Source organism: Oreochromis aureus, linkage group 3 (assembly GCF_013358895.1).
Source record: "Oreochromis aureus strain Israel breed Guangdong linkage group 3, ZZ_aureus, whole genome shotgun sequence".
Classification (NCBI taxonomy): Eukaryota; Metazoa; Chordata; class Actinopteri; order Cichliformes; family Cichlidae; genus Oreochromis; species Oreochromis aureus.
In genome coordinates, this window is record NC_052944.1 from 107,564,966 (window position 1) to 107,586,935 (window position 21,970).

Below are 21,970 nucleotides of genomic sequence, written 5' to 3' on the forward strand. Positions count from 1 at the left end.
GAGCAGTCGGTGGTTTCAGCTGTCGATGGTGCGGTGAGGATAAGCTGTAATGGAACTGTTACCGAGGATGAAGATGATGATGATGATCGTGCTGCTGTTACTCAGTAAGAAACACACAGAAGTGGGTGTGGCTTCATACATAGTGTGTAGCGTGTCCTCTACTATTATAACCGCTCATGTCCACGTTCATTATTCTCTCATCGAGCTTGTTCATGTGAAGAAGCTCGTCCCCGCGTCCTTCATGCAGAGCGGATCCTGCACTTTCAGCTGGTTTTGTCACACACACCAATCACGTGTGCGTGTTTGAACATGTGTGTTGTACAGACAGGACTACACACTACTGTGTGGACTCTGTGAGCCTCCTGCTCCACCCGCTGACCCCAGGCTGCTGTACAGCGGTTGTTTCTCTTACGTTCTAAAAATAATCCGCGATATGGGAAATCCCCAAAGTAGCCAGCCTTATTTTTTACAGTTATTATAGATGTTGGAAGGCTGTAAAACCCCTCACTACACACTTTTATACCCTTTTTACACCTGGTAGAGTGTTCTGCTCTACCAGGTGTAACAATTGAGTTTAACATCCAGGCATCCATGAAAACGGAATTTATGACATTTAACAGTTAGAAATTAGCAGAAAATTAGCTCGCTAGCTTCTATCTAAATACAATAAAACATGTCCTGACTGAAGGATTTTGGAAACAAATTCAAACGTACAGCTCTGCTATCACTTCCAACATAAATGAAGACAGAAAACTAAACAGCAGTGACGTTTGTAGGGTTACCGAAGTTTGACTAGCTGGTATATAATGATGTGCTACGTTACCGCTAGCGACACAGCTATGTTAGCATAATATAAACAAGCTAACTTTTTTTCCACTCGATAAAAGTTAACGTGATGATTCTTGGATTCTTGGTCAGGAACAAATGTAATCGCATGGCAGGATGCTGGAGTTCAACAGTGATCACTGACTGTTTTTAGGAGCTTTTTGAGATTAAATAGAAGAAAATACAAAACATTAAACATGTTAACAACACAAAAGCCATATTAAACACAGACTACTTAGGCCTGGAAGCAGGATTCGTCACGTCATCACTTAAAGACCGGATTGCTTTGGCCTGGTGGCCATTGTTGATTAGAAGGCGTTTCTGCACACCAACACCCTGCATGTGGAAAAGCTTGTTCGACACTATGAAACACATGTCAACAACCTGAGAAGACATGTGAAGATTACGCCACTACATTCATGGCTAAAACAATACTAAAAGTGTAGTTGGTGACAGAAAAATAGGGTTTTTTAAAACTTTAGGCCACCACTATTGCTGCTTATGATTTGAAATGCATTCTGGGATACTTGGCTGCCCCAAGTCCACACCAGCAATGGATTATCTAGGATCAACCTGTCGTGACATATTTTACACAGCAACCAATCAGATATTAGAGAAAAGTGACAATGCTAATGAGCGTGACGGTGGTCAGAATTTTTACAAAAATTGAACATCAATGAGAGTCGACGCTCTGCAGACTGGAGACCTCAGCCTCACTCTGAAGAACCCCACAGTCTTTGACAGTGGAACCTACATCTGTGCCGCCCTCAAGGCTGGACATGCTCAGAGGCAGACTCAAGTACAGCTGAAGGTCTCAGGTCAGTGGACAGAGGTCAGATTGATGTGATTTCATATAAACATGTTGATGATGTTCATGTCTCCTGTGTTTGTGTTACAGTACCTCCAGTCTGGCCCAAAGTCCTCGCAGCTGTGCTGGTTACTCTGATCATCCTGGCTGCTGCCTTGGGTCTGTTTGTGTACTGTGCATATAAAAGGATGAAGGACAGAGAAGGTGTGTGTTTGTGTGACTCAGTAACAGAGAGATCAATCTGACTCATGTCTGTGACCTTTGACCTCCACATGAATCCAGCAGCTCCTCACAGATCACTGAAACAGCTGCTGATGTTTCCAACACATCCGTAACATCTGGATGCACTGTTAGCTTCAGCTCCTCCTTCCACAGGTGGAGGCTCCACCCACTGAGAAGGAATCATCATGAATGCAAATAACAGATCACATGATACAAACAATCTGAGGAGCTTGGAAACAAAAGCAACAGGGGGCAGAGGGGAGGGGCTACCCCACCCTCCACGCAACACCACAATCTAAAATCCATCTTCAGTCAAAAATAAAAATCATTTTAATTTTAGTGATTTTTAGAGCCACTATGAAGTCACGCTGCCGTGGCAACAGGAAGTGAAATTAGTAAAACGTTTAACAGCAGAGTGGCCCACTCAGTCTTTAGGCTGGTGTGTGAAAGTATGCTTCCTTCTTGCTGTAAGAAGAGCTGGACAGCAGCTGTATGAGTGTAAATCCAACAGCTGCTGTGTTCAGTGTACAGCAGCACTGCTTCACCTTCAGCTCACCTCCACCTTTGGTTGTAGATAAAGACCTGCTGGTTACATGATGACTCACTGACATCTGTGCAACAAAGCTTTATTATCACTGTCACAGTGTCTGACCCTGAGCTATGAACATGGACACTACGTAGCTTTGTAATGCTACTGTGATGACTTCACCAGACACCACCAACAGCAAGTACAATAACACATGTGAGGTATATTACAGTGTTTCGTATTTAAATACAAGGACACTGATGTCTGTCTGTCTGTACATGTTCTTGTCCCGATTGGTGATTGAGGTGTGAGACAAACGGCCACTGGTCCAAAACTCAAAAAAAAAAAGAAAAAAAGAAAAAAAAAAGAAATTGGGTGGTTGTTACATTTACAAAATTCAAACTTGTAATGTGAACAAAATAATTTCATGTTTCTGTGGTGAACGTAATTAAATCATGTAGGATCTGTATGAAATCCAGCAACTTAATTTATTCTTGTTGAGATGACATGATACAATGTAGTAGGAGTGATTAGTAGCCTGTATTCAGAAAATTCACAACATCACACAAGACCACAGGAAACCACAGGAAAATCACACACTACGTATATGCTATTTATTGTGGTTTAACCTGTAAAGGACAAAAGCGTACAGAAAATTCTATATAAAGCCTTGTAATCATAGTTTCCCTATTTTTTTGAAGTCTCGGTGGCACAGTGGTTAGCACTGTTGCCTCGCAGCAAGAAGGTCTTGGGTTCAAACCTGCAATCTGGCCAAGTTTGCAGTGGGTTCTCTCTGGGTACTCTGGTTTCCTACCACAGTTAAAGTCATGCAGTAATTAGGGTTAGATTAATTGGTGTTTCTAAAATATCTGTGAACATGAGTGCAAATGGTTGTCTGTCTCTCTGTGATAGACTGGTGACCTGTCCAGTACTCTCACCCTATCACATCTGGAGTAGGCCCCAGCATCACTGCAACCCTGGTAAAGATAAGAGGAGTGCAAGTTATTATAAATCCATTAACATTTTATGTTAACCAGACTCTAGACTGTTTTTACACTTTGTTGAACACTCCAAAAATATCTCTTTAAATAAACTTAAAATAATCATGGAACTGATTTCCACATTAATAAATGGCTTTCTATCACCATTAAGCATTTTGGATCAACTCAATTAAATTAAGTTGGACTCAACTGTAGTAAAACAGTTGATTCATCATTAATTAATCAAGTTGGAATAACAGAATTGGATAATGCTAAAATAAAGCAATTTAATTACGTGGAAATTCTTTCCATGATTTTTTTATATTCATTCAAAGCGTTATTTTTTTGAGTGAAGTGCATCAAAACAATGATTTTATTAAACACACGTGTGGGAAGAAATACACCGTCCCAATCCTCAGCATAAATCTCCACAAGAAAGCAGACTTAGAATGTTTTATATGTCAGGGTATCACACCCCTTCCTGCGTTAAGCAGATGCATAACATGCATAAGTTACAATAACCACAGCTCTTCTGTTGACAACCTTTGACACACTCAAAAAGATATTATCTTCGTCTCCACGCCAGGTGCTTCCTGTTGATCTTCTTCTTCTTGCTTATCTCTGGAACATCAGAAGCACATTCTATAAAAAAAACTGTTGCTTATGCAGCCACAAAATGCAGTTACAAGCAAAATATGTCTTAACTCTTACCTAGAAATGAGTCTATATAATGTCTGTGTATGCAGGCGAGCGTGCCTCGGCCTGACTGCGCTCTGTCTCACCTTTCACCTCACCAGATAAAGCTTGTAACCTCTTAACAGACAGAATGCCAACTTTTCTAAGCACATTTTGCAATATGTGTAATAACCAGAGATGGGCAGTAACGCGTTACTGTAATCTGATTACTTTTTTCAAGTAACGAGTAAAGTAAGGGATTACTATTGCAAAAACGGTAATTAGATTACTGTTACTTTCACGTCGGAACGCTGCGTTACTGCGTTACTAAAACCGTGATTTTTTGCGAGAATGTCTCATGACAGCGACGTAAGCGAGTGCGACGTTCGTGACAACAGCTGTCTGCAGATCAACAATGGATAATATATCGAGTGCGGGAGAGAGTATGAGCGTGCAGCGTTTAAAGCGTGGAAGTACTGACCTTACTTTGAGTTTGATTCCATAAAAAGTCACAAAAACATTAGTGTCCGTTGTGCGTGGGAAGAAAACTTTTTACAGCGAAAAACCCCCTAAACTTCCTGTAATGTGAAATTCACAGAGAAACTCGCGGATTCTTCCACTGACCGCTGCGGCACACCTGCACCAGGGTAAACCTCCGCCTACCCCAGTCCTGCTTTATAGGTGAAAATAGAGCAACTAGTCTTTGATTTTATTTATTTTCTGCTGTGTTTTACTTGCATCTATTTGAAAGAGTGAGTGTAAACACAAAAAAATATTTTATTTTATGTGCTGGAATGTGCAGAAAATAGGTTTAAATGTTAAACAAATTTCTTCCAGTCAGAGAATGTTGCATATAATTAAGTTTTTGCTTGATGCATAAAGTTAAAAGATTTAAAGTTTAAAGTTTTAAAAAGAGACGTTTCCATTTGATTACATTTTGTATGATGGATTATGCAGAAAAAGTAGAATTGGGCTGAAAGATCTATCGCTTTATCACCTATTCAGGTTGTAAATCGTGTTTTACTTTTGAAAATAAGTAATCAGTAAAGTAACGGATTACTTTTTGGGGGAAGTAATCAGTAATTAGTTACTGATTACTTTTTTCAAGTAACTTGACCAACACTAGTAATAACATGATTGAAACTATATGTTTAATAAATTGAATAAATGTTTAATCAAATGCCACTACTCAAAGCTTAATAAAAAGGATACAGAAGAACAAACATGATATAAAAATGATATAATTCCCACATTCTCCTCTCAGCTCAGCAGCCAGAGGTGGTGGAGGTGCCACAGGGGGAGAAGTCTGTCGTGCTACCCTTTAAGACCACAGCTGACCTTCCTGAGAACGTCACAGTGGAGTGGACACTCACTGAACCCAAACACATGAAGGTCCACGTGTATGAGAGTGGAAATAATCAGCCTGTCAAACAGGACCAGGGTTACAGAGGTCGCACAGAGATGGATGAAGATCCACTGAGAACTGGAAACTTCAGTCTGACTCTGAAAGACCTCCACCTCACTGACAGTGGAGTCTACACCTGCACCGTCTACAACAAGGATGGACACAAGCTGCTACAGAAATCAGTGATTCTCAGTGTCAGAGGTGAGTGTAACACATCACAGGTCACAGAGAAGCTAAACTGATGATTTAAAAAGAGTAATGAATAAATGATGAGGTCGTTGTGAGGTCGTCCTAAACATTTGAAGTGCGGATTTGTGTTTGTGTCCAATAGCAGTGTTTCCTTCACCTTCATCTGTAAACTGACACTGAAATGAAAACCTGATCAAATACTAACAGATAATAACAGTAATAGAACCTGATAGAGAAGATACATTTTCACTTGTTGTATAAATTATGTCCTGTTAGTTCATTGTTAGTTCATTCACTGAGATTTCATTGTTGAGGAAATCAGTGAAAGTCAGATTCTACTTTGTTCTGCGTGTGTGGAGTTTCACTGAGTGTATGAAACACACAACTGTGGCACATGCAGTCTCATATTAGAGTAGCAATGTTAGCATCCTGCTAACAGGAAGCCTTTCATTCACAGCATCATTGAGTCAGGTCAGGAAAAGCAGGCCGTGTGAAGGTGAAAGGTCAGGGGTGATGTTTCTCTCCCTTCATTTAGATTCATGTTTGAACCTGCAGTGCCTTAAGTGTCATTTAGTGGGAATTGAACTGGTCAGTATCCCCATAAATGTCATAGTTCATGATGTAGGGGCCAAAATAGATTTTTTTTCCATGACTCACATTTTTCACCTCCCAGCACATTGTTCAATCTGTGGGCTGGTTTCAGTCATTGTGCAAATGTAGTGTTTATAAGGTTGGTGTCGTGTTCAAAGTGTTTCAGAGGGAATTTCAGGAGAAAGGTCTGTCATTTAAAAAGATTTAATTTGCTTTGGCATTTGAAATTACAAGTTTACACAGTGCTGTGGACCTCTGTGTGAACCAGCAGCACGTTCACAAAAAGGATAACCATCAAACGGGCTGTACAACATTATATAGTGAGACAAAAGTCTCGGACCAGAATATCTTGTCCGGGCTCCCTGACCCAAAGATTTATAGAAAACCCATTATCTGTGCGTAAGTTTTACTTTTAACTTTATTTTTTATTTATATAGTACATTTAATAAGAACAAAATGTTGATTACTTGAGTGCCATGGGTGATATGCATGCTGTAGATCTTTATCTTTCTTGCTGGTGTCAAAGTGGATGCATTTGAGCTTGAAAAATGCCTCCAGTTGATGGTTTATGTTGATTTTCAATGATCTTTGGTGGCTTTTGATGATTTTTCTTGTCAATTTTCCATGTTGTCCAATCTTCTTCTTTCTCCCTCCTTTATCTGAAAAAAGAACAGCATTTACAATTCTGTCTTTTTCAGAAACATCGATGAAAATCCGTTTTGTACTCTGGTGAGGTAGGCCACTGCTTGTGCCAATGCCTGTTTGGTCTCAAAACGCCACTCCTTCTTTCATTGTCCAAGTCAGTTCAGCTGTAGAGTGTCTCTTGGCAGTGGTTAAAATGTTCAGTGATGAAATTATTGCTCCAGCATCAGCCATCAAGTACATCTTCTCACCCTCGATTGTGCAGGTCTCCATTGGCTCTGTTATAGGTGTTGCAATCGAACATGCACATATTCCAGGCCCCCTTCAGTATGGGTTTCGGTCCAGATCTTGTGGACCACCTCTCCGTCTAGAGCTAGAGCATTTGTCTGTAGTTTGGTGCTCTCTCATTACCATTGTCTGGAATCCGTTGTTGTGGTCCAGATATTGGTCTCTGGGCCCTCATCTGCTGTGGATGTTGGTTTGGGCACTCACTTCTCCAATGTCCTCTCATTCCACAGGCAAAGCAAAGGACTCTGTCCAATTGAGGCCTTCTTTGTTGTCTTTCATACACTTCTGGCTGGTGTTCCCCTCTAAAGCGTCCTCTTCCAGCATTCCACACTGATCCAGATCTTGGGCCTGGACTGGTTGTTGTCTTCGTAGCTGTGGTTCATGCTCAGGCTGTGTTTGTGTAGCCAACGCAGCAACCACAACTTGTTGTATTTCTGCTTTTAAGTCAGCAAACACAGCCTCCATTTGTTTGGCTTCAACTTTGTTGTTGTTGATCTCCGAATCCTTTGCTTCCTTCTAATGCTTAAGAAGCCTTTGGTTCGTTGTTTTGCCTTTCACTCTTATTTCTCTCTGTCTCCTGACATGATGTTCTCTCCACAATGAATCCGTCATAACACTCAATCCAACCACTCCATCAAGAGAGTCTTGCACAGATCTTGGCAGACCCAAGTGTACGGTTGCCTCACTCCTCTCATGTCGCGTTCCTGTGTGATGTCCCCAGATCTTGGCTACTCGTTCCAGATATTCAGTCAAGGACTCATTGGCTTCCAACTTCAATCCTTTAAGTGCCCTTAGTTCTTTCATTCCTGAGCACAGGGTCTCATATATTCCCACAGGGCGTTTTATAAGGTATCAAAGTGATCACTATTACAGGTTTCAGATCCAATCCAAATTCCATCCAAGAGTCTCCATGCCCTGTGTACTCCTGTTCGGAAAAGCAAGGCACGAATTTCTCCAATGGCAAGTGTCTGTCCTGCTGTGTTGTTTTCAAAAGTCAAAATCCATGCTGATGCTCCAGCAGATAAAGGTGGAAATGTTTTCACTAGTGCTTCTATATGTTTGAGAAAGACTGGTTCTTCTTTTGTTATCATGTGAACTGGCATAGCAAGTTGTTGATGTTGTTTTCTTGCCTCCAGTCTGGTCTGGTAGACACAGCTGCCTCTGCTGATAGATGCAGAGTATTTCTCGATAATCAGTTTCATCCTCTGTGTCATTTTCATCCTTGAGGTTCCTTGATGTTGCTGATGAAACATGTGTTTCATGCACTATTTCAGCATTCAGCAAGCCAGTCTTTGTCTTTTCTTATTTGTTTGGTCTGGTTTAATTTTTCCTTGGACTGATGACATCTCTCAGTTTTCCTGGCCTGTGTCTTACTGATTCTCAGGATCTGAGTCACTCATCCTCTCCTTTCTTCCAGTTTGCTGTTCTCCTCCTGGAATCTCCTGAGTTGTTATTGGAGGAATTGGTGTGGAATCTCTCTGTAGCTTGTCTGTTGGAAGGCAGGGGTTTTGGAGGGGATTATAGGAAGAACAGGGGGAATCTCCTTCAGACCAGGGCCCCAGCATCCAAGTGCTTTTGTTGCCTGACATCTGTTCCGTTTGAGTTTGCTTGGCTAGATCCTCTCTGGTGGTCATGTTCGACCAATCTCTCGATACCTTCTCCTTCACACTCTGTTCACCAGCACCTTGTTGTTTTTCTCTCTCTGTGTCAGGTTTTCCCTCAGGTGTGATGTCCAACATCACTGAATTCAAGTTCCCTGGATGACCGATGTCCCCAGGTGTGCTGTCAGATTCAGGCAAACTCAAACAGTCGGTAGTTCAGTTTAAACACAGTAGGAGCTCCAGGTGTGGTAGTGGGCAGCCCAGTTCTTAGTGATGATGTTTGTAATTTTTGGTCTTCACTTTGTAAATTGTAGTCTGGAGTTTTGACTCTTACTCGTCTTCCTTTTCCTCTTAGCATCCAGTAGCACATATTTATGGTTTTCTCTCGTTTTTGTCCATCTCCTTCCTTTTGGAGCCTCCTGATTTCCCTCCTTCCTTCTTCCATTCTGAGTGTGGATGCTCATATTCGTCACTAGCTTGTTTTTATATTTGGAATATGGTTGGACTGCTGGGTAGTGGCCCCCCAAGACAAGATGATATATAGCCTTCCTTTTTCCACTGATCCCATCTCTTGTTCAATTTCTTCTCCATCGTGGATCTTGCTTTCTTATCTTCTATACCATCCAGCATCCATAACATATTTCTCCAACTGATCCAAATTCTCTATTCCCGGTGAAATGGCAATGTCCGCCATTGCGCTTTAAAAAAAAAAAAAAAAAAAATTCTCATTGTTATTGTTTAATTTATGTCAAAATTTCTATCCCTTTTCCTGATAAGTCTTAATGTTTGTTTTACCTGTTTTTGTTTTCTTCTAGGAATAAGGACTCCCTTACTCCCAGCTCTAATTATTATTAAGTTTCCTTTTATTGTTTAGGACCGAAAATAAATTCAACTTTTCTAATTACTGAGGTTTACACGATCAACCTCTATTTTCGAAACGATCAGCGCAATGCTTTTTCTTTTTCTGAAACTGCAGATTTCAATTTTAACAAGGAATAATTCTGAAATAAAACTGCAAACTCAATGATTCTAATTTAAACCAAGCAAAATCATAGCTGTTCAATCCTGTTGGTAAATGATTAAAAAAAACAACAACAACAACCCACACCTACAGTCTAATGCAAAGCAAAACAACTAACCCCAAGATCATTAATAGCTCATCAACTGATGACAGAAATTAACCTCAAGATCTACATCTGCTCTTGTATCCTAAAACATCAAGATACAAGAGCAGATGTAGAGTAAATGGCAGTGAAGCCTAAGAGTGTTTAACCATCATCAACCAATAACAGAATAGTCCTAAGAGTGTCAGCTCCCACCAACCAATAAGAGAATTCAGTCTCAAAATAAAATGCAGAAATCAGAAACAGCTAGCAGCTAACCCTAAGAGTGTAAACTACTAACTTAATTCAAAATCAAAATGCATGATCACATACATGAACAAATAGCAGTTGACCCTAAGAGCATTTCAACCATCATCAACTGATAAGAGAAACCAGCCTTAAGATCAAATGGAAAGATCAGAAACAAATACAGTTAATTCTATAGCTGTCAGCTGATTACTGACTGATGACAAAATTAATTAAATCGATCGATGTCCTTTACACAGACACAAAAACAAACCGGTTGTAGCTGTTTCCTAATATCAGAGATCAATTTAGGGGGGTTAGAACACAGAACCAATTAGCAGTTAACTCTATAGCTTTCAATTGATTACAACTGATGGCAAGATTGATTTATAATGATCAACGTGCAGAGACAAATGTATAAACATACCCACTAATTCTATAGCTGTTTACCAATATCAGAAATCAGCTCAAACTTAAAAAGAAAAGTAACTGGCAGTTAACACTATAGCTGTTAACTGATCACACCTGATAACAAAACCAATAAAAGAATCTGAATGCAAAAATGAACATAAAACAAATACCAGTTAGACCTGAAAATTCAGAATACAAGGCCAGTTAGGAGGTATTATAGGTATTAACTGATGCCACAGATAACAAATCAATTACAATAATCCAAATGCAGAAAGGAAGACAAACAATTGATTTTATAGGTTTTAACTGATAAGAACTGATAACAAACCAATAGAGGGGTCAAAAATGCAAAATAAACACAAGACAGATACCAGTTGATGCTACAGCTGTCAGCTGATCCCAAAACACTTACAAGGAATTCAAAATACAAATCCAGTTAGCAGGTACCTCTATAGGTTTTCAATGGATGACAACTGAGAACAAATCAATAAGGGAATCAGGATGCAAAATGAAAAAAACAAACAGTCAATTCTGTAGCTACTGACTGCTATCAGAAATCAATTTAAAGGAAACTCAAAACATAAACCAGTTAGCAGTTAACTTTATTGGTATTAACTGATAACTACAAATAGCAAATCAATAGAGGAATCAGAGTGCAAAATAAACAAACAGATATCAGTTAGTTCTGCAGCTACAAACTGATAATCAGAAAACAATTTAAAGGAACTTTCAGAAGACAAATTCAATCAGCAGTGAACTCTGTAGGGATTAACTGAACATGAGTGACGACAACTTCAAAAGAAAGGTTAAGATACAAAAACAAACATATACAATTACCAGCTTAGTTCTATAATTAGCAGCTGATAACAACAATAAATGAGAGTCAATTTAATATTCATCATCAGAAACACCAAACTGTTCATCAAACAAAGCCAAGTGAATCTAGTATTTAACTTTTGAGAAACATCAAATTGTTTATTGGGCAGAAACAAGGTTCAGTTCAGCATCCACCTTCCAGAAACATTTAACCATTTCAGATAAAAACTAAGGTCAGATCAGGGTTTACTGTTTCATAAATATCAAATTGTTTATCAAAGCAAAACAAAGTTCAAATGGAATTAACTTCAAAATTTTTATTAACCAAAAACAAAGTTTAATTTAGACAATAACTTCAGACAGATCTATTTTATCAGACAAATACAAAGTTTAATTAAATCGTTTACAAATCATCTAAAAATAAAAACTAAATCTAATTGAAATGAGAACTTTAGAACATTTAATCACGTAAAAGAATAGAAACAAAGTCAATCTTAGAAAATGACTTCAGAAAATGTGATTATTGAAAAATAAAACAAGGTCTAATTTAGAAAACAACTTGAATGTGATCATTTATCACTTTGAAATTGTGAACTTAAAAGATTGTTTTACTCTCTGGCTTCTGTAAAAGTTCCTCAGTTGTATGCTTGTACTGACCTCCCAGCCCATTGTTCCTTCAGTGGGCTGGTTTCAGTCATTATGCAAATGTACTGTTTGTAAGATTGGGGAAACCTGCAATCAACAGGGGCGATTGTGGCTCAAGAGTTGGGAGTTCGCCTTGCAATCGGAAGGTTACAGGTTCGAGCCCCGGCTCGGACAGTCTCGGTCGTTGTGTCCTTGGGCAAGACACTTCACCCGTTGCCTACTGGTGGTGGTCAGAGGGCCCGGTGGCCTTGCCTCTGTCAGTGCGCCCCAGGGTGTCTGTGGCTACAATGTAGCTTGCCATCACCAGTGTGTGAATGTGTGTGTGAATGGGTGGATGACTGGATATGTAAAGTGCTTTGGGGTCCTTAGGGACTAGTAAAGCGCTATATAAATACAGGCCATTTACCATTCAATTAAAATAGATCCTGTTCACATCCGGACAAATGCCACGCTGCACACGTCCTTTATTCTGAAATTCACTCGAGCACTCTCACACTTCCTGTTTTAGCTCAGTCTCACTCCCTCTCTAGCAAGTGCACATTCACACTACTTCTCAAGTTTTTTTTTTTGTTTTGATTTTTCAGTATAAGTGACAAAAATCTGTCAGTGGCTCAGCAAATGGAGCCCAGACACAGCTTTTCCCACCGTTTCCAGCTCCCCCACTGAGCCAACAACCAGCAAAAAGAAGACACTCAGCTCACACATACACACATGTGCTTCTTTTATAAGGAGAGGGGAAAAGTACAGCTCTCTCTCTCCCACACACACAATTACACACATATGATTGCACAATCCTTTTCAGTCTGACCCACAAATCTCACAAAAAGCATACAAACCCCATATTTCCATATTTCTCCTGTATTGGCTTCCCTTCATTGGTGCTGTACACTTAAAGTTGAGTTATGAGTGAGACAACAGGGACAATAGGGAAGTGGAAGCAGCATCCGTCACCTCCACCTTTAATTCTGTAGCATGTTACAGTGTGTCACAGTGGCACAGTGAGGAGATGATAAAGTTAACATGGGTGAATGGGTTGCACATATTTCCCTATAATTAAACAGAATATGTGTGTTTTACCTGGACCTGTGGTGTCTGGTGCTGTGTCCTGGAGCAGACTGACATCGTCCCTGCTTCAGTAAAACTCTCACATCATCTGAGGCTGAATAAATGTCAGCAACTCACATTCGGTCTGTTTCCTCCACCTGAGACAGCAGTGAGGGGGTCACATGATCAGGTTTTGTTCCTGCAGGGGCGGAGCCAGCATAGACTGCCTGCTCTTGGTCAAAGGTCCAAAATAGCTTGTAAATAAAACAGGAAAACTGTAAACAGGGTGAAGAGCTGCTGGTTACACAGCAGAGGACAGGATGGAGGATAAACCTGAGTGTGTGTCTCCGGTTTATCCTCCAGATGTCTGTCTGTACACTTTATGTTGTGCCTGTCAGTTTAAACAAGCAGGAACTCCAGCAACACTTGAGAAACGAAGAACAGCTTTAATAATTGACCAACGCGTTTCGGCTTGTGGCCTTCATCAGGGTCATAGTGAAACATTGTAAAAAAACCCAGCTTAAATACAAGACAGGAAACAGAAAAGAAATTCAAATTAACCAGTCAAAACTTCACAGATAGGTCAGCTGACATATCATAAGTAGGTATTGGTTAATTGGTTAGGTCACCAAGTAGATGTTGGACTAGAACATTAATGATGAGGAAGAGAGGGGTGACATAACCTCCATATGTCTGAAAATAATACATGCATGAATAGCATAAGAAGGATACTATAAATATACACACAGGTCAAAAAAAAAAAAAGATTAATAATAATAATAATAATAAAACCAACAAGGGGCAATCTTTAATGGTAAACGCACGTTTAAAATGGAAAACAAGATTACGTCAACACATGGGAACATTTGTTAAAAAATCCTAATTTATGTCTCTAAAATTTAGACTGAAGTGTAGACTAAAGATGAGATGTCTAGAACGCTACGCCTTCTTTGGCTGAAATAACAAGATTAATTGAATAAACATTACTCATGTGAGAGTAATTTAACTGATAAAATTAGGATAAAAAATAAATAATAAATAAAATGTATTTAAAAAGAAAAAAAAACAAAAAACAAAACAAAAAAACAAACAAAAAAAAAACGAAACACTGTAATTCATAAAAACTCATTGATAGAAAAATCCTCATTCATACCTCTGGGGTGCAGACTCTTAAAACGGAATATCCAAAATGCTTCTCTTTTTTTCCAGATAAAATTTATATTGCCACCTCTTTGGTTTAGTTTAATGGCTTCAATGCCTAGGAAAAATAATGGTGAATTTGGATGTTTAACATTGAAGTGTCTTGCAACAGGGCTGGTTAAATCATTCCTCTTGATCGAACTTCTGTGTTCATTAATTCGATGTTTAAGAGGGCGGGATGTTTCTCCTATATATATTTTATTGCATGGGCACTGTATCATGTAGATTACATTTTTAGTTCTGCATGTGATAAAGCCCTTTATGGCAATGGTTTTGTCACCTATAGGGTCTTTGAATGATTTAACATTTTTGGTGTATTGACAATTAATGCATGCCCCACACTTGAAATTACCATGTAGGTTATGGGTTATCAGGGTTTTATCTGGAGTAATAGGGTCATGGCAAGCTCTAACAAGTCTATCTTTAATATTCCTTCCTCTCCTGTAGGTTATCATTGGTGGTTCTTTAAAGGTACCTAATAAGTTTGGGTCATTCTGAAGGGATGCTGTGCCTGTCAGTTTCCCAGACAGAAGTGCTGGAGGTGCCGAAGTCTGTCCTGCTGCCCTTTAAGACCAAAGCTGACCTTCCTCGAGATGTCACAGTGAAGTGGAGAGACTCCAACAACATGAAGGTCCACGTGTATGAGAGTGGAAACAATCAGCCAGGTAAACAGGAGCAGGGTTACAGAGGTCGCACAGAGATGGATGAAGATCCCCTGAGAACTAAAGACCTCAGTCTGACCCTGAAACACCTCCACCCTACTGACAGTGGAGTCTACACCTGCAACATCTACAACACATACAGAGCCATCCTGCTACAGAAATCAGTGATACTCAGTTTTAGAGGTGAGTGTAACAGCTGTTTGTCCACAGTGACTGAAAACAGGAGTGAAGATCTGCTGGTTAAACAGCAGAGGCTATGATGGAGGATCAACCTCACTGATGTCTGTCTGTGTTCATGCTCTGGTTTCTTCTCAGTCAACAAAGTAGAGGCAGTGGAGGTGCCAGAGGGGGAGGGGTCTGTCCTGCTGCCCTTTAAAACCACAGCTGACCTTCTTCAGGCTGTCACAGTGGAGTGGACACACAACAACATGAAGGTCCACGTGTATGAGAGTGGAAAACATCAGCTTGGTAAACAGCACCAGGGTTACATAGAGGTTACACAGAGATGAAGAAAGAGCCACTGAGAACTAAAGACCTCAGTCTGACCCTGAAAGACCTCCACCTCACTGACAGTGGAGTCTACACCTGCACCGTCTACAACAAGGATGGACACATGCTGATATAGAAATCAGTGACTCTCAGTGTCAGAGGTGAGTTAAGAAGTCACAGGTCTCTGTGAGTATTTGCTAAATTATGCAGTCAGACTAATAAATCATGTACGAAAATATATTACAACTGTCATATAAAGACTGAACTCCACCAACAGAAGCTCCATCCCTGCGCTCTTCTGGACAGAGATCTGCGATGTTGGGATCTGCTGGAGCCACTCGCCTAGCTTGGGAGTCACTGCACTTAGTCCTCCGATTCACCGTCACCTTCACCCTCCACATCCTCTCGAGCTCTTCTCTGAGCCCTTGGTATTTCTCCAGCTTCTCGTGTTCCTTCTTCCTGATGTTGCTGTCATTGGGAACCGCTACATCGATCACTACGGCCGTCTTCTTCTGTTTGTCTACCACCACTATGTCCGGTTGGTTAGCCACCACCATTTTGTCCGTCTGTATCTGGAAGTCCCACAGGATCTTAGCTCGGTCATTCTCCATCACTCTAGGGGGCGTCTCCCATTTTGACCTCGGGACTTCCAGGCCGTATTCAGCACAGATGTTCCTGTACACTATGGCGGCCACTTGGTTATGGCGTTCCATGTATGCCTTGCCTGCCAGCATTGGAGGGTGACTCGTCAGATGTTCCACTCAGGATTCTGTTTTTTCCACTATTCAAACTAAACCACAGCTGAGAGGAAAGAGTCTTACACACGGTCACCTGGTTTGTGTGTCTGACGTAGAAATAAGTTGATGAGCTCTGAGACTCGCTCCTGTTTCCTCCTCTGCAGCAACCTTGGTGGGAGCCATGGCAGACATGCTGGCACATCTCAGGAGGAGGAGGGCACCAAACTCTGAGGTCAAAGGGGAGCTGAGGTATGTTTACAGGATCACCGAGATGAGTGTGTTTACCTGTGAGGTCACCATGGTAACTGCAGCTGGTCCACTTTGAATGAGCTCAGTGAGTGAGGATGTGTAGGGTCACATGATCACAGGAACTCACCTGCCCGTGCAGGTATGAATGTATGAACCTGGTTTAATTCTTGGCTCTGATCCTCATCCTAGTTCCAGCTGATCGATCACAGATCAGAGAACCGATCAGTGTGTTTGTAGGATATTGATCAGCTGGCACAGCTGGGATGGACTCCAGCATCAAACCCACGGACCCATGTGAGTGTCTGACTCTCCTCTGTGTCCTCAGGAACATGAACCAAGAACAGGAACCTCTGACTGCTGAAGAAACAGTCTGAGGAGGAGGAGGAGCTGGTGATGAAGAGCAGCCTGTGTGTATATACAGGATAAAGTATTTAGTGTGTATTAAGATGAAGATGCAGCTTTGCTTTGGCCAGATGTTCTGCAGCTGTTTGTCTAACATTAGAAGTGTATAATGATGATAATGATGATCGTGGTTCTGCTGTTCTGATGGATCTCCACGGGGTGTCCTGTCACATGTTAGCTTCATGTGGGTCAAAGGTCAAAGCTGCTGACTGTCAGGAAGCATCAGAGAAGATCAGACAAACAGATGAAACACCCTCTCTGACCTCAGAGCTCCAATCAGAGCAGGAAGGACCTGTGATGGAGGCCCTGAGGCCACACCCACACTTCCTGTCAGTCCCTCTGATTGACAGCTGCCTCCATCAGTATCAGTGGTGGTCAGAGGGCCCGGTGGCGCCAGTGTCCGGCAGCCTCGCCTCTGTCAGTGCGCCCCAGGGTGGCTGTGGCTACAACGTAGCTTGCTATCACCAGTGTGTGAATGTGTGTGTGAATGGGTGGATGACTGGTTGTGTAAAGCGCTTTGGGGTCCTTAGGGACTAGAAAAGCGCTATACAAATACAGGCCATTTACCATTTATATATCCATATAATCACCCTGATGATGTTGTGATGTTGGTGCTATATGAACCACATTAAATGTTTTTACTTATTAACATGACGTCTCGTGTCTCTCTGTCACATTTACAGTATTTAATCATTTTCTCACACAGTTCTTCTCTCTCAGATTTGTGTTGTGGGTTTGTTGTCACAGGTTACACAGCAGCTTCTGGTGTTGTTAAAATCATCTGAACACTTCTGTAAAAATCACTTCATTTTCACACGATACTAAACTTTCTTACTGCACTCTAACATCTGTGAGTTTTATTATTTCTGGAAACTGATGGAGGGGAAACAGTCATGTGACCTGAGGGAACTAATGTGTGACGTTTGTTTTGTCAGTCACTGATCACTCTGAGCGGCCTTCACTGTGACAGAGTACACAGTGCAGTAATTACTAAGTACTTCTTCCTTTTGGTTTTCCCACTGAGAGAAAATGTACAAACAGACTGATGGAGAACAGCTGTCTCAGACTGCATCTCATCCACCCAGACTTCAGTGGAGAAACACCACCCTGCAGTAAAGTGGAGTCACCATTCTTCAGTCTGTGCAGACTACGTCAGAATAGAATAAAGTAGATTTTACTGTGACTGTAATGAGTAGAAGGACAGTAAAGGTGTGGTGCTGGTTAGAAACCACAAACATGTCAAACAGACAAACACTGTGCTGTTGTGTTGCAGCTGCACAAACACACTCATGTTGGTGCTTTGAACAGGCAGATCCATCAGACCAGGCAGCCTGATCCAAACACAGCTTTCACCCAACAATGAACACAGACAGAGCAGCTTCTCCCTCAGCAACTTTTCAAAGCATTTATTGTTACAGGGGAGGGTGGTGTCAGGAGTTGATGAAGCTGGAAATATGGGGTTTAATTATGGTGGAGGACTCTGGGCAGAGTGGGACAGACACTGGCTGAAGACTCCATCCACCCGGCCTGGGACACCGTCAGGACCAGCAGCCTTCCTCAGGTCGACGGTTCGCAGTGACCTCATGCTCGTGTGCTGTGAGGGTGGAGCTTGTGAGGTGAGTGGGGTGTGGTGCAGTGCAGTGACTGATTGATAAATACCATCTCAGTGAATCCAGCAGACGTCACATGAGGTCATAGAGTCTCCATCACTGATTAAACACCTCAGCTGTGAACAGTATGACCAGGTTTGCATTTGGTGTTGGAGTTAATAACACATTCAAAGCATTGTTATAAATATACTGTCATACTGTCTCATTTGTTTCTTAAACTGAGACTTAATGCTAACAAAGTGAAGGGTATGTAGTTTTCAAAATAAAATAAAATTCCAAGTATTATGTCTGCACAAGTTTTCCGAGCTGAATTTGTTATAAATATCTGGGTATTTTAACAGAGGAAAATCTTTCTATTAAGTCACTTATCTTATTTTTACAAAGCTCAGATTTAAACTCCGGTTCTTGTATAGAAGCAAATCATGTTTTTCATTTAATGTGAAAGAAGGCCTTGTTGCTCCTGCCTTCTGACTTCATGTTGACTATAGTCACATTGTGTATATTAAGGCCCCAGTCAGATGTTGGAGGCTGTTTATCACAGGATGTAAGACTCTTACCCACCGCTTACATTTTAAGAAAATGTCTTTTCCCTGTCACTATAGACTATTGCATTGGTATGTTTTCATTTATAAATCAGTAACTGATTTGTTGCCTGTGTATGTAACTTCCTGTATGTCACCTAAACAGCGTAACTCCAGCCTCTGCTCACAGGCTTTTATTACAGTCACTGTTCCTTGAGTATGTACAGAACTTGGGGATGTTATGATTCAGTGTTATTGATATTTTTGTACTGTGTTTTTTGTCTGCCACACCAGAGGGTGGCATAGTTTGTGTCCTGTGTTATTGCTGCTATGTGAGTACCAGGTGGAGGCTGACCATTGGTGGAGGACTGGGAGAGGCCGGCTATAAATGAGGACCCTTCTCAACCAGCACGCCCCCCGCCTACTTCCTGTTCCCAACGAACTGTGCATGTGGCTGCGTGTGAATTTGTATTCTGCAAGCTTTTGCCGTGTTGTAAATAGTTTGTTGTAAATAGATGTAAATAGTTGTCAATATTTTTTTTTACTCGGTAGCTGTAGGGGTGAGAAGTAGTGATGGTGAGATGGTGAAATACAAAAAAATAAAAATTTAAAAAAAAATTTTTTAAAAAAGTGCCAGCAAGAGGGCTGGACCTGGTTGCAGCCCTCCAATGATAGGCCATGTTTCCCACTTGATCACAGCACGGTGGCGCTGTGGTTAGCACTGTTGCCTCACAGCAAGAAGGTCCTGAGTTTGATTCCACCATCAGTCCGGGTCTTTCTCAGACTACCTGCTCAGCTGGTAGTCTGCAAATGTGTGTGTGTGTAAAGTACTCAGAGTGGAGAAGCGCTGTATGAGATACATTTACTGAGTGGGAAGGTCAAAGGTCACAGCTCTATGAGAGAGCAGAAGAGTTAATCCAAGTCCAGCAGGAGGTCTGAGCCCTTACCTGTAGGAGAGCTTGGGAGCTAAAGGATGGATGGTTCTTACACAGTGTTCTTCTACTCTGAGCACTCAACTCACACAACTGGCCTCATTCACACACTCATAAAAGCTCTGACTGGAGCAATTGAGCAACTGGTCTGGGGTCTGGGAGGTCCATGAGGAGGTGAGTGAAGGTGGACAGGTGAGTCGGTGTTTCTCCAACTCCTACTTAAAGGCAAACAACAGTAAACAGAGGAGCTGAGACCATGACGGCCGTTACAACAAGGCGTTAAAGCGCCTGCAGGTGGGCTGCTCTCAGAGTTTCATCAGCTTCTCTGAGTCAGCATCTGTCATCGTGTCAGCCTGCTTCATTTAGAGCCTCCTGTCATGTTGGAGGCGGAGCTTACATTTATCAGATTAACACCTGAACATGGTCAACATCTCTGATCCAACCCCAGCCTCGTGTGACCGAAGGATACTGTTTCCATGGTGACCTGATAAACCTCTGTCAGAGAGACAATAAAACACTGACCTCTACTGTGTGTGTGTGTGTGTGTGTGTGTGTGTGTGTGTGTGTGTGTGTGTGTGTGTGTGTGTGTGTCCTCACAGCAGAGGAGACAGTGTCTGATCTAACCCTTTAATGTTGTTGTGTTTGTCTTCATCTGTTCACTGAGCTCACTGTTCAGGACATTCCTGATGTGTCTTAATGTCACGCTAGCAGTGACAGGAAGTAACTATACCCTGCTTGTCAAAATAAAAGCTATTTTTAATCAGAGAGCAGCATCGAGTCTGTGAAACCTCTGGACTATTGTTCAGTTTAGTTAATCGGTCACATGCTGTTTGTGAACTGTACTAGGACTCATTGTTGGTTCACTTTTTCTAATCTTTGGATTTATATCAAAGTTGATGAAAATGTTTTTCCCTCCTAGTTTGAGTGTGGACTTTCATTCATTAGAATAACCTTGGTCTGTCCTCTCTGAGCTCTTTAGGAACCCCAACAACAACCCCAATAATCCAGATGGACGGTTTCAGCTGTTAACTGGAGGAATTCCATCCAAACATCTGCTCTCACCAAACTCTTCCTCACCTACAGACTGTGTTCCTCGTGGTGCGTGCTGCTCTGTTCAGAGAGCTAAATGGCTGTTGACATTGTTTGATCAGAGCATGTTAGCCGTTACTATGGTGACCATAAAGGTGAGAAAAAGGCAGAAACAGGAAGTGTTTGTGTCCAATCCTGAAGCCTGTCACCATTCTCCTCTCACAGCTTCACTGAGAAGCTGCAGCTTTACAGGAAACACTGGATCTTTGTTTCCTACTGACTGTGTTTAGTACAATACTGCTGACAGCACCACCCACTCACTCCAACACTACTGAACACACAGTCTCCAGTCTGTAGTGTGGACTCTCCTTAAGATCAGACAGCTGCTTCACATTTGGATCCTGCAGGTTGTTTCCTCTCAGGTCCAGCTCTCTCAGATGGGAGGGGTTGGACTTCAGTGCTGCTGCCAGATAATCACAGCTGATCTTTGACAAACCACAGTTCCTCATTCTATATAAAGAATGAAAGATGTAAGTTTATCAGACAAAGTGAGTGCTTGAAATCATTCAGTGTTTCATAATTTGTTCAGAGCTGAAGAAGTTTCAGAATGTTTAAGTTTAGAAAATGTAAACTCCAAACAGCTGAAGCCAACAGGAAGCAGCTTCAAACAAACAGAACAAGAGAAAAAAATGAATTTTTCACATTAATAAAGTCATACATTTATCATAAAAACATGAAAAAGATTTGAAAATGTCGTGTTTTTCCTTCAAGGAACCACATGGCTTCACTTTTAAAGGTGAAGTGTGAAAGAAATTGACATATTTGAAGTCCATCAAAACCTTTTTCCAGTCACATTATTAAAGCAGGCAAACTACAAGCTCGTTTTAATTCCAACAAGTCAAGAAGTCAACAAAGCCTGTGTCTGTCACATGCAAGTTACTCTGGAGCATAAAGGGATCAAGATGTCATCCATGGTGTGTCTAATGAGCCCATTCTGAGAAGCCACAGCTCGCTCCATGGTTCCAATCAACATAGCAGGCAGCCTTGTGGGGATTTGAACAGCCGTTTCCGCTCACTTTATTCTTCAATAAGCCTGGGCCAAGCCAGTACCGATCAACAAGA

At 41.3% G+C, this 21,970-nt stretch overlaps 1 protein-coding gene across 1 annotated transcript; it reads left to right on the plus strand.

Annotated features, from left to right (window-relative positions):
- The first annotated feature begins 1,499 nt into the window (after positions 1-1,499).
- On the plus strand, positions 1,500-14,800 carry LOC120439096. The gene is made up of 4 exons (XM_039609798.1): positions 1,500-1,643; positions 1,724-1,837; positions 5,301-5,642; positions 14,665-14,800. Exons 1-4 carry the CDS (start codon positions 1,502-1,504, stop codon positions 14,694-14,696), a joined length of 630 nt encoding a protein of 209 aa, XP_039465732.1. The 5' UTR covers positions 1,500-1,501; the 3' UTR covers positions 14,697-14,800.
- Positions 14,801-21,970: the final 7,170 nt, after the last annotated feature.